Here is a 12,860-nt window from a genome sequence, read left to right on the forward strand (position 1 = left end):
TGCACGCGTACACGTGCGCACTCTAATCAAGAAAATATGTTCGGTAGTTGAGGCTCAGTAATCAACTTTATGTTCATATATTGTAGCAGCTGTTCAATGCATCTTCCATATAGTGAATGGCCATTGTTTTTTCACTTACTGTTGCTTATAAACTATTTATGTGGAAATAATGTAATCAGGCTGTGAAAAATTTGTCCATTTGTTTGTAGGAGTGACTACTTTTTATGTGTGACCTATATATTTTTACTAACATGTGATAATAATCCATTGGAGATATCCTGTTGAAGTGTAGATATCTGTTCTGTGCCATACTACAGATGTTGATGACAGAACTTTTCAGTCAATAGATATGAAAAGGTAACTGCCTATATACTATAGTTCTGTATCTAGTGATAAGGAAAACAGGAGTGGACAACACTATGAACACAATCTGAAAGCACACACCATGTGCAGCATAACAAGAAATAGTAAATTGGAGGAAGAGTCTTGTTTCTTTTTTTTACCAATTTTACAGTATGTGTTATTTTCTAATGAATACTGTAAGACAAAACTTCTGATTATGAAAGTTTGAAATTTTGAGAATTTATCATGTTATTGTTGACTGCCCTACTAAATGTTAACTAAGTAATGATAGTCATTTGCAGTTGAATTGTACAATCTTATTTATAATTTTTCAGATGTTATATTGTCTTCTACATTTTGTGTCTGATTTTGTGGTAGAGCTCAGTAACTGCATTATCACAATTCAGACAAAGTAGAACATTAGGTGTAATGTAATCAATGCTAAATGAATGTTCTTCAGCATTATGTGTCAAGCAGAATGAATATATTTCAATTCACAATAGCATAAATGCTCATATATACTTGTGTATGACATAAGATGGAACTGTATCTGGCATACATACAACAGTTTTAGATAGAATAAATTCTTGACTTTTTGCCTCAGAACACTGAAGTATTATGTTATGTAATAATGCAAAGCTCTCAGCAGAGAGATCTGCACATTTTGTGATCGTTGTCTTCTTACCAATATAAGACTATGTTAATAACTGAATCATTCATTCATCTCCTATAATGTAGAAAATTTTCACAGTGACTACATCAAATATACACATCTTTTAGGAAATAGCCATGAAACATTTAAGTGGAATAACAAATATTTCAAGTACAGTTTGGCTAGTAGAATATAAGTATAAACTTCCTAGATTAAAGCTATGTAGAGTTGCTACTTTCAATATTAGGAGAAGAACATTATTTGACACAGTGTCTGACAGTACGTAAGATTTTCCACAAAGTCAATAGCACTATGATACTAAGACTTAAAATTGTTTAAATACCAAATGAATAGGAGAAGAAACAAAAAGAAAAAAAATTATATAAAAATCTGGCGTATTGTCATTGATGGTATTTGTTAACGCACAAATTTATATTTGTTACTCTTCTTGTGGTTTGGTGTTCCATTCTTTCATGAGATTTAACAGAAGCAAATGCAAAAAACCAATTCAATGGCTTACTCTAAAATACCTTACAATACTTTTATAACTATTATCAGTTATTTTTCCATACTTAAAATTAGATGCTATGCTCATGTGAGAGACTGTAAGAAACGAGAACTGAAATAAGGTAATGTTGGTTCATGGCTTTTTACCACTGATTTAGTTATACAAAACCTAATTTCTAACATATTATCTTAAACAAGTTAATAATGTCGGTGCCAAATATTGCAATTTGCAAAAAGTTTTTTTTTTCTTTTTTTTTTTAAATTCCAGAAATAAGTCAATGAAATAGAAATTAGACTGTTCACTTTATTTGTTACATTCAGAAGAAAGCTTACATAAATATTTATCTAGCTTTGACAATAGATCAACTGTTGTTTAGGAATAGTTGTATTCCCTTGGGGTTATTAGGATTCCCATGCCATAAACTGAATGCAGTCAGACAGACATAGCATGCAAATCCAATTGTGAGTAGTTCAATCAAAATACATTTGTTAGGCACATTGTCACATTTCATTTCTGAATTGGGAAATTTAAATTCAAATAATAAATACCTGCATATACCTGTAAGAAGTAGTCCCTTTAAAGTTGATTAGTAAGAAGTGAATAGAACATATTAGATAGGGCTAAAGCTTTTTTCCATATTCTTAATTGACGAATGATTTTCTGGATATGGAACCATGTAATCTCAAAAAAATATTGGTACTCTCATGCTTTTCCTCTGAATCAGCAAAAGAACTAGGAATGGAGCTGCAGAAAATAAGTACTCTCTGTTCAGGTGTCCTTCCATTCCTTCTGACTTCACCTTTAAGATGTTTATAATCACCTTTTCTTTCAAGCACATGTTTCTTATCCTATGTTTTACATTGTATTAACATTGTATTTCAATATTCATACAGAAGACATATTGTTTCAAATGTGCGTTTTCTGCCCTTGAGAACTGTTTGCAGTTTCATGCTTATGTTCATGTGTTACATCAATAGTATTTATGTTACAGATTTAGGAACTATAGTCAAACTTACTATTGATGTGAGAATCTAGAAACGAGTAGGGTATTTTGTCTCGAAGTGAAGGTGCCAGCGGATGAAATGGAAATCTGCTTCGACCATTGAACTCTGAATCTGAAAGATAAGTGGACTTCATCTTATGATTTTTGTATAATTTGCATTTTCTGTACAAAGTTTTTTCCTCTTCATGCAGTGAGAAAGAGTTAAAATCTGAAAGAAATAGAATTAATTGTGCTATCTAAAAAAAATTATGTATGTGACAAAATAAATGTCACAATTAGTGCAGAGCTATTTTTGATATGCTGTAAGTGAAGCTTTCTTTCTCCGACAAAAAATGTAGACATAATTAACAAAATGATACTGTCCTGTATTGCTTATAAGTGTTTGTTATAATTTGAGTTTGGAGTAATAGTAGTGGATTTATAGGTGCCATCTAAAACATTGTTACAATTTATTTTGCATCTGATACACATACTTGTCAACTGACTCTGCAGTGCTAATTAAAATAATAACTTCATTGAATGTGCATGCATGGCTGTCTCCAGTGTTTTGCGACCTCAGATCTTGTACGCTTTTTTTTTTTTTTTTTTTTTTTTTTTTTTAGGGTCACCATTTCATAGACTGACAGTATTCTGCTTAACTTGGAAAAAAAGGTAATAGGTGAAAAAGGACTTTACCAGCAAATGTTTTGTGAGGATATATTTGAGGTAAGACAATCAATGCTTTCAAGTAAATAGTTGGCCAAAAGAGACTGCTTTTTTGTTTTGGAAGTTAGGTGTCATGGCCAGTTTCATAGAGAATTGAATTACTTCTTATTCAGACATATAGATATTTTCCAAGGTCACCAGTTTTATAGCCCCATACACTGGCAGTGATTGAGTGTTTGATGAAAGAATATGCCAATCTCCTCATATTGGGAAATGTGTCACTGTGTAGCCAACAGAGATTTAATTTCAATTATTTGCTTACTGGGTCGTCTTAGCTGTGACAGATTAGAGGAATAGTAATTATACTTAATTAACTCTGACATTTTTAGAGTATCTGTTAAAATTCAACTGAATTGGTATAGATACTTTATTTGTCTGAAGTAACTGGTATTCAGAATTCCATAGTCGCTTTCATATATCAACATGTGTACAGCCTTTCCTTCTCATCTTGTTCGGTAAGTTCCCTGGACATGGGTTTCTGGATGACTTTTTTGAACTCTCCCCATTTCTTAAACTTCATCAGCCCTTTTCCTTCACTTCTCCTTCTTCCCCTTCAACCCTTCTGCCAGAAGAAGGAGCCACTGGATCTGAAAGCTTGTACATTTCTTTAATCATATGTACAGGGTGTACATAAAATCTAGGAACCCTTTCAATTATTTATTGCACAAGCAACAAACATTGTACAGATATCATACATATGCCATTTTGAAGAGAAATGCTGAAAGTCTTTTTTTCATGTATACTGCCACAGCCTAGTTTGGTAATTTGGTGATAGCCAGTGCTAATCACAAACATGGCAAGTTCAGGTACAGAGCGAGCTTTCTGTGTGTAGTTCGGCAAAAACAAGTGTGCTGCAGCTGTTCAACAGATGTTTAGAACCAAGTATGGTAAGAAGCCATCAACAAGGAAGGCCATTTACCACTAGCACAACAAATTCGTTACAATGGGTTGCTTGCGCCCGGCAAGGAGAAGCGGACATCCCAGTGTGAGTGAAGTGAATGTGGAGCACGTACGAGAGACATTCATAAGGAGTCCAAAGAAAATGGTGTGTTGTCCATCTCTTGAACCTGAAATGGCCCCAGTGACACTGTAGAAAGTCCTGCAACAGAAGCTGTCTATGAAACCATTCAAACTGGAGCTAGTGCAGAAGCTTAATGATGACAACAAAGACAAGCGTTTTGAGTTTTGTTCGCAGTTGAAATGACTGAATGAGGATGAGGATGGCATTCTTGATCGTTCGTTGAATTCTGTTGAATCTGGGGTACAAAGCATCCACATGAATGCATTGAATTTGAGTGTGATTCCCCAAAGATAAATGTTTTTTGTGCCTTGTCATGTCGAAAACTGTAAGGGACATTCTTCTTCACCGTGAGCACTGTCACCGGCTATTCCTACTTGGACATGTTGCAGAATGGCTGATGCCTCAAATGCAATCAGACTCTCCATTCATCTTTCAGCAGCATGGGGCTCCACCCCATGTTCATCGTGAAATTCGTGGGTACCTGAACATGGAGCTACCACATTGATGGATCGGCCGTATTACAGAAGGGGACAGCTGTTTCATGAAATGGCATCCCCGATCACCAGATCTCACTCTGTGTGACTCTTTTCTGTGGGGACACATTAAGGATCTGGTGTATGTATTGCCTCTACCACATGATGTAGCAGAGCTCCGGGAGAGAATACGGGAAGCAACTGTCACAGTCGGCAATGCCATGCTGGGACGGGTATGGCAAGAATTTGGTTACCATATTGACGTCTGCTGGGTCACTCATGGTTCGCATATTGAATGTTTGTAAAAAAGACTTTCAGAGTTTCTCTTCATAATGCAATATGTATGACATCTCCACATTGTTTAGTTCTTGTGCAATAAATAACTGAAAGTGTTCCTGAAGTTTATGTGCACCCTGTATTTTCTCCAGCCGCTGCTTGGTGAAGCAATGTCTCATGCTCAAAGAAACGTATTGAACAGGAGGCACAGGACTGGTAATAACCTACTCAATAGTTTTCAGCGACAGATTTCTTTGATATCTAAAAGGGAAACACTTTTCCATTAATACACAGATTGTTTCACACACACACACACACACACACACACACACACACACACACACACACACACACACACACACACACACACAGACACAGAATTCCGTTGTCAGGCCCTGTTGTAATTATGACAATGCATACCATTTTTGTCCAACTACAACAACAGCTGTGAGAAACTGGTACATTCAAAACTAGGGGATTTCACTGTAGTGTTCCTTGAATGTGCTGTACTCTTGACTTTTGACACGATGTCCTGTGTCATGTAGAAGAAAACAGACAATCAGTAATTGAAACTTTGCCAATGCCATGGGCTCCCTGTAGATTAGGTGGGTCAGTTCGCCTATGCTGTGTGTGTGTGTGTGTGTGTGTGTGTGTGTGTGTGTGTGTGTGTGTGTACCGTGAAGTGGGAGATTTGAAATCGATCTGATCTTCAAACTTATCCAAATGTTACATTTGTAGACATGTTACTTATTGAAACTCTTATCTGCTAAGTACCCTATACAACCCCTAAAAGCTTGTAATAGAAATTGTGAAACACCATGTACACCAAACACATACTTTGATATTATTAAAATTATTGTGGAAGACACATTTTCAGACTTACTTTGCAGTGAGCTTGAGAAACAGCGTCTGAATGAATTACTTTGTAAGTGTTCTTTTTGAGTTAGTTCACGGCTCTGGGAACAGATCCTACTGACACACTGGCTTGATCTGCCAAATGGTGCAACAATTTTCATGGACTTCCTTCCAAGGCATCTAGTGTGGCTAAAACTGATATGCCACCTGCCAGAGTCTGACTAATGGTGTAGAACATCATCAGCAAATGGAGCCGGCCTCACTGGTATTGATTCATATGCAATGCTGTACACAGAACATGTGTTGTATTTGAAACTTCTAGTATTTATATCACTAAATTTGCCTCATTGGAGCTACTAATTTAGGGCCGGAAAGAGAATAGTTCCAGCTGAAAAAAACAAAGTTGATGTCCATTTGTCAAAGGTTAACAGAGCTGCAAAAACAAGCTGTTTCTCAAGTTCATAACACATTATCAATATTTATAGTTTTTTAAGACGCTAGAGATGAAAAATTTATTCACTTGTAGCTTATAGCTGTGATCTATCTTTATATACACTGCCTGAAATGGGAAGTGTTACACCATGAATATCTTGACTAAATGCCATTGAAATGATACTCCAGTATTTCCTCCTGGATATGTTGGTTAAAACTTTGTCCTTATGCAATTTTGTTTTAAGCACAGAAAAAAGGCATTCCTACAAATGAACGATGATGTGAGTACACAACAGCTATTGGGCACGTCTAACACAACTGAACTTTTTAGGTGGAGATCGCAATAGAGATTCCTAGAGGGCATTCACAAGTAGCGTATTGCCATCTTTTGGTCTTTTGAGAATAGCTAAATCATTGGCAGGAGGGAGCATCACACCAAAAGATTGCACAGACAGTTGGCTGCAGTACAATGATTGCAGGATGAAAGATGATCAGAAGGACTCAGGCCAACGGTGTGGCAAGAAGGGTAGGTACAGGTCCTTCTAGAAGGACTATGGTTCACATGGATCATAGGATTGCTCAGCTGACTCTGACAGACAGACAGATTATAACAGCTGAAAACTGGACATAGGTTACAGGCAGAGTGCCACCACAAACTGTTAGGAGAGACCACAAACCATTAGGAGCCTATTGCTGAGTGCTGGATTCAGATCTCATGTTGCCAAGATCATTTACTGCTGGAACCGTACCAAAGGCAACAGAGACTTGCATGGTATAGAGTCAGAGTAAAGAGCAACATTGAGTGGATTTTCATGATACTCAGTGAAGAGTCTGGCTTTTGTTTGTGGCAGATGGACTTTCAACCAGTGAAAAGGTCACTAGAAGCAGTGATTCTTGAGACCCACACCCCTGTAACTCTCGGAATCATAGTGTGCAGAGCTGTTGGGTGTAACACTAGTACTGATTTGATAATTTTCAAAGAGAGGCTAGGTACTTGCCAGTGTGTGGCAGGAATAGTAAACCTTGTCATTCCCCTCATGATCAAATTGTATATTCCAGTAGAATAATACAAGAACCCACAATGCAGTTCATACCACAAACACCTTAACTAACGTGCCTGGTACCCTTGATTTTTACCAATATGGCATGTGTGGGATGCAATGAGCAGTAATATACTACCATAGCAACCTCCAGTCAATATTTTTGATGAACTGACATAGCATATGTTTCTGGCATGTTAAGAAATTCCCCCTGATGATATTTGGAGGCTGACTACTCCAATGCTACAATGAATACAACATTGGTTCATGCACATAGCTGTCACACATCACACTGATGTTGGTGATGGACATCGGTTACAAATGGAATGAATGTTTCATCATTTTGTACCTGTTATGTTTGGACAAGAAGAGAATAGAAGCTTTCGAAGTGTGATGCTACAGTAGAATGCTGAAGATTAGATGGGTAGATCACATAACTGATGATGAAGTTTTGAATAGAATTGGGGAGAAGAGGAGTATGTGGCACAACTTGACAAAAAGAAGGGACCGGTTAGTAGGACATGTTCTGAGGCATCAAGGGATCACAAATTTAGCATTGGAGGACAGCGTGGAGGGTAAAAATCGTAGAGGGAGACCAAGAGATGAATACACTAAGCAGATTCAGAAGGATGTAGGTTGCAGTAAGTACTGGGAGATGAAGAAGCTTGCACAGGATAGAGTAGCATGGAGAGCTGCATCAAACCAGTCTCAGGACTGAAGACCCCAACAACAACAACAACAACAACAACATATGTGATTAACATTTCCACCAGTTTGACATGTACCAGACTAGTGTTCCATGAAGTAACAATTTCCATTTCCTAATGCATAAATCCACAACCAGTCATGTATTTAAGTGCAAATATGACTCTTAGAGAGCAGTATCACTGCATCTGAAATTCTTTGCTTACCTGCCCCAAGGCCAATGGGACTGAATGCAGTCGATGTGAGAACAGAGGACGTCAAGGCACTGCCAATGGGTCCAGGTGGTAGTAAGCCGAAGCCCGAGAAAGCGCCAGGTGGTGGTGGGGGTAGTGGCGCTGCAGTTGGCCCCGAGGCTGATGTCGGCGGGCCGGGAGAGGGTGTCGGAGCGCCCACAGAGGAAGAGCGTGGCGTTAGGTCGAGGGCGCCACTCAGTGAGCCACCAGACTCCGATGCCGAGGGGCTGGCTGCGGCGCTGGGGCCAGCAGGGGCACCAGCACTGGGAGACGGCGAGCGGTCACCGTTTAGGGGTGGCGCCGAGCTCGGTGTGGCCGCCGGTGGCGAGCACTTGGCCGCTGAAAGCTGTGACGCCATTGTCGTGATGGTGCGCACCTGGTTCTCGAGTGCCGCCAGGGACGTGCAGAAAATTTGTGGTGACGGTTGTTGCTGCAAGGCAGATGTGCAAGCCTGTGGTTGCTGCTGATGTTGCTGCTGCTGCTGCTGCTGCTGTTGCTGTTGCCCTCCACCACCGCTGCTACTCGAGTTGTCGTCATCGGGATAGTCGGGCTTTTCCTCTTTGAGCTCCCCGTGTGCAGACCCTGCCGGGAGCTTGGTGTGGTGCTGCGCAGGTGGTAGGTGAATGCCCGGCGGTGGCAGCGGTGGGAAGGCCTGCAGAAAGGAGACGGGACCAGGAAAGGGAGGCCCAGGGGTCGAGGCCGCTGCAGGGAAGTCTTTCACTTCTGCAGCTTGTATCTGTTCCGGGGTCAGATCTGTGGGTTCTCCCGTATGTAGCCTGATGTGCTGCTGTAGTACCAGTGCATTAGTGAACTTCTTGTGGCAGACGGGGCACTGGTGCAGCACTCTCGCCGGTGGCTTGGCACGGTGCACGCCCATGTGCGTCTTGAGGTTGCCCTTGGTGGTGAACGCGCGGCCACATATCTTGCACTTGAACGGCCTTTCACCGGTATGTGTGCGGTAGTGCATCTGCAGTGCACTCTTGCACGAGAGGACGCGGTGGCAGATGACACACTGGTTGGGGTCCGTCAGTTTGTGCTCGATGTTGTCGACTAGCTGCTGCAGCTTGGAGGTCTCCGACGTTTTGGTGATCTCGATGAGAGACTCCCACGAGTTGTCGTTGCTACCCGGCCGCGGGAGGAGACTGGTATAGATGGCTGGGTCCTTGGCAGGGTCGATGGCAACTGCACTACCGGAAGACGTCGAGCTCGGCGGTGAGAGCCTGCTGGAGGTGCCGGCACCCTTGCTCGACAGGTTTTCTGGCTGGTCCTGCAGGCTGTTCTCCTCGTCCTGGCTGTTGTATTTACTGTCCAGACTGTCGTCGTACGGCGAAGACGACGGGAACCTGGCGGACATATCGACATCTTCAGGTTCCTCGGGAGGTTCCCGTTTCGGGCTGAGGCGACCTTCGCAGTCGTCTTCCTCTTGCCGCCGCTGCGTCGACGCGGCATCGTCCATCTCTTCCTGTTTGACGAATGGCGGCTCCTCGTTGCCGTCGTGTTGTTGCAGCTGTTGTTGCTGCGGCTGTTCTTGCGGTCGCGGTTGTTGCTGCTGCTGTTGCATCGGGGGAGGGGGAGACTGCCTGGGTGGCTGAGGTTTCGACAAGTTCTCGGGCGCATCCTGCTCCGCTGGCGCGATGCGCGGTAGCGGTCCGGGCGCGAAAAGGGCGTGCGGCGGCAGTAGGGGAGGTGGGGGCAACGGCAGCAGGTCGTGCGGCGGCACGGCGTGCGGCGGCGGCGCCGGCTGCTGCGGCGGCGGCGGCTGTGGAGGTCTGTACAGCGGAAAGCTGAACGGACTCTGCGGGGGCGGAACTGGCGGCACGGGCGGCGGCGGCTGCTGTCCGTGCGGCGACAGGCTCTGCCCCAGTTGCGCCAGCAGTGGTGGATGGTACTTGTCCAGGTGCTCTGGCACCGGGTTCGGATTCATTTTTATGTGTGGGAACTTGGCCGAGTGCCTCTGGAAGTGCACCTTGAGGTTTCCCTTGGTGGTGAAGCGGCTGCCGCACACGTTGCACTTGAACGGCCGCTCTCCCGTGTGCGACCTGATGTGTATCTGCAGCGCCGAATCGCTGCCGAAGACCTTGCCGCAGTAGCGGCAGCGGTGCTTGAAGAATGGCTCGTTGCGGCCCGACTTGGAGTCGTACGGCGAGAGCGAGCTGGACTTGCCGCCGGCGCCGCCCTTGCGGAAGGCAAGCTCGTCTGCCAGGTTGTTGGCCAGCAGTCCCTGGCTTGCGTTCTCCAGCACCTCTTGCGCTCGCCGCTGTAGCATCTCCAGGGTGTTGGGTTCGTTGAGTGGCGGCGGCTCCGGGTTGGTGATGATAGACGCCGCCAGCGATGACGAGATGGAGCACGGCAGCAGTTGCTGGGGGACCTGCGCCGGCGGCTGCCCCTGCTGTGGCTGCAGCTGCGAGTGGAGCTGCTGCTGCTGCTGCTGCTGGGGAACCGCCTGTGGAGGCGGGGGCGGCGGTGGAGGAGACGGACCCGCCACCTGCGTTTCACATTTATTACCTTGTTATATGTAGTACACAAGTTACTGGAAAATATTATTGTGAGAGCAACTGAACATTTACGGTTGTGAAATAAAACTTGTTTTGTTCATACAAGACATCTCCTAAACAACAGATGCGGGTGAATAAATATATCCCGTCTTCCTAGGTTTGCGAAAGGCGTTGGACACCACCACATCGCCGCCTAGTAACAAAATGGAGCTTCTTCGCATATATATGGTTGGCTCGACGATCGTTTGACAAATAGAACCCAGTACGTTATGAATGTTCCGCAGAAACGAAACTGACATCAGCTGTGCCCCAAAGAAAAGTAATAGGACCTCTAATGTCCTCAGTATACATGCACGATTAATCAGACAGGATCAGCAGATTTGTTCAAATGTGTGTGAAATCTTATGGGACTTAACTACTAAGGTCATCAGTCCCTAAGCTTACACACTAGTTAATCTAAATTATCCTAAGGACAAACACACACACCCATGCCCGAGGGAGGACTCGAACCTCCGCCGGGACCAGCCGCACAGCCCATGACTGCAGCGGCTTAGACTCAGCAGAATTGTAAGATTGTTTACTAACGATGCTTTTATGTACAGGAAAGTAACGTCGTCGGAGAATTGCGAAAAAGACTTGAATAATATTTTCATTTGGTTTATTGAATGGCAGCTCTCTTTAAATGTGTGTAAATGTAAGATAATGCCAATAACAAAGGGAAGGAGGCCCATAGTATGTGAAGAATAGTAGTGAATACCTTGACCTCGTCAGATCGTTTAAATATTTAGGGGTAGTACTAAGAAGCGATATGAACACGTAAATTCAATATTAGCGATGCGAATGGAAGACTTAGATTTGTTGTAAGGGTTCTGAGAATAAGCACTGCATCAGGATAGGAAATAGCATACAAACTAGTGCGACAGTTCCAGCGTATTGTTTTAGTATTTGGAGTCGTTAACAAGTTGCGTGACAACATACATCGAGGGAATCAGCGAATTCTGAGACGCGCTGCTAGGATCATAACAGGTGTCAGTATAGCCCATACGAAAGTGTACCAGAGATGCGCGGGGAACGTAAATGAGAATTCTTGGAATAAAAATGATGGAATTATGGGGAAACTCTGTTGGGTAAATTTAGACAACCTTAATTCGAAGGAGACTGTGCGACCATTTTTCTCTTACCGTTGTACATCACGTGTATGTATCATAATAAGATAAATATTAGGACACGTAAAGAGGCACATAGTAAGCTTTTCCTTGTCAATTAGCAAATGGAATACAAAAGAAAATTGGTAGCATTGGCATGTTATGCCCTCCCGCCGGGCACTGCACAGTGGCTTAGGGAGCGTACTGTAAATGATTTACTGCGTGGAAGACATTCGCGAGTCATGCTGAGGAGATCAAGACTGCGTAAACAATGTAAAGGACAAGTTGGTTGTTTTGGGAAATTGCGTGGGAAATCTTTGGATAAGGTCTCATAAATAATATTTTCAATTATATACAACGTGAATTTTTTGTTCAGGTAAGTCATTGTTTTCCAATATGTCTACAGTAACCACATATTTTTAAAATGGAACGTTCTACTCAAAATTTTATTTCTAAAAACTCATCAATGGTTACTTAAGGGGAGTCGGAGGTGGTCAAATCCAAAAAATTACGATTTTTTTTTTTTTTTGCTACCGAAAATTAATTGGAACATTCCTCTTTAATGTAAACTTTGAAATGTTGTTCTACTCGCCCTAGAAGTGGAGTTATTACCATTTTCCCCCACGCCTGCAGAGGAAATGGGCGGCCGCTGAATGCATCTAACACCCTCTCGTGACTTCCTGGCAAACTGCTTGGGATTTTCTCGGCCTGTTACGCTTACAGCGCCTTATGTTACGCATACACCGAGTGTGCAAGGGTTGGCTACATTGTTTTCTGTGACAAATATTACCCGTATTTCCTTACAGCTTACTCCTATTTTCCTCAGAATTTCGAACATCTTGCTCTATTTAATATTGTCGTACGCTTTTGTTCGGTTACGATGTCACGCTTTAGTAACCGTGTATATAAGAAGAGGAAGAACGTAGGGAAAAGAAAATAACACTAATACCAAGTTGCGATACTACAATGAATAAG

The 12,860-nt window shown here is 42.7% G+C and overlaps 1 protein-coding gene across 6 annotated transcripts in view; it reads right to left on the minus strand.

Moving 5' to 3' along the window:
- Positions 1-12,860, minus strand: part of LOC126483602 (homeotic protein spalt-major-like) — a 566,362-nt gene that overhangs the window by 18,821 nt on the left and 534,681 nt on the right. For 5 of the 6 annotated variants that reach the window (XM_050106635.1, XM_050106637.1, XM_050106636.1 and 2 more), the window contains 2 exons: positions 8,219-10,730; positions 2,519-2,617 (listed from right to left, as the gene is read on the minus strand). In XM_050106635.1, the coding sequence (XP_049962592.1) occupies positions 2,519-2,617; positions 8,219-10,730 (2,611 nt within the window). The remainder of the gene's footprint in view (positions 1-2,518; positions 2,618-8,218; positions 10,731-12,860) is intronic. The other variant, XM_050106634.1, reaches the window with a different exon arrangement.

This window comes from Schistocerca serialis, chromosome 6 (genome assembly GCF_023864345.2).
Source record: "Schistocerca serialis cubense isolate TAMUIC-IGC-003099 chromosome 6, iqSchSeri2.2, whole genome shotgun sequence".
NCBI classification, from domain to species: domain Eukaryota; kingdom Metazoa; phylum Arthropoda; class Insecta; order Orthoptera; family Acrididae; genus Schistocerca; species Schistocerca serialis.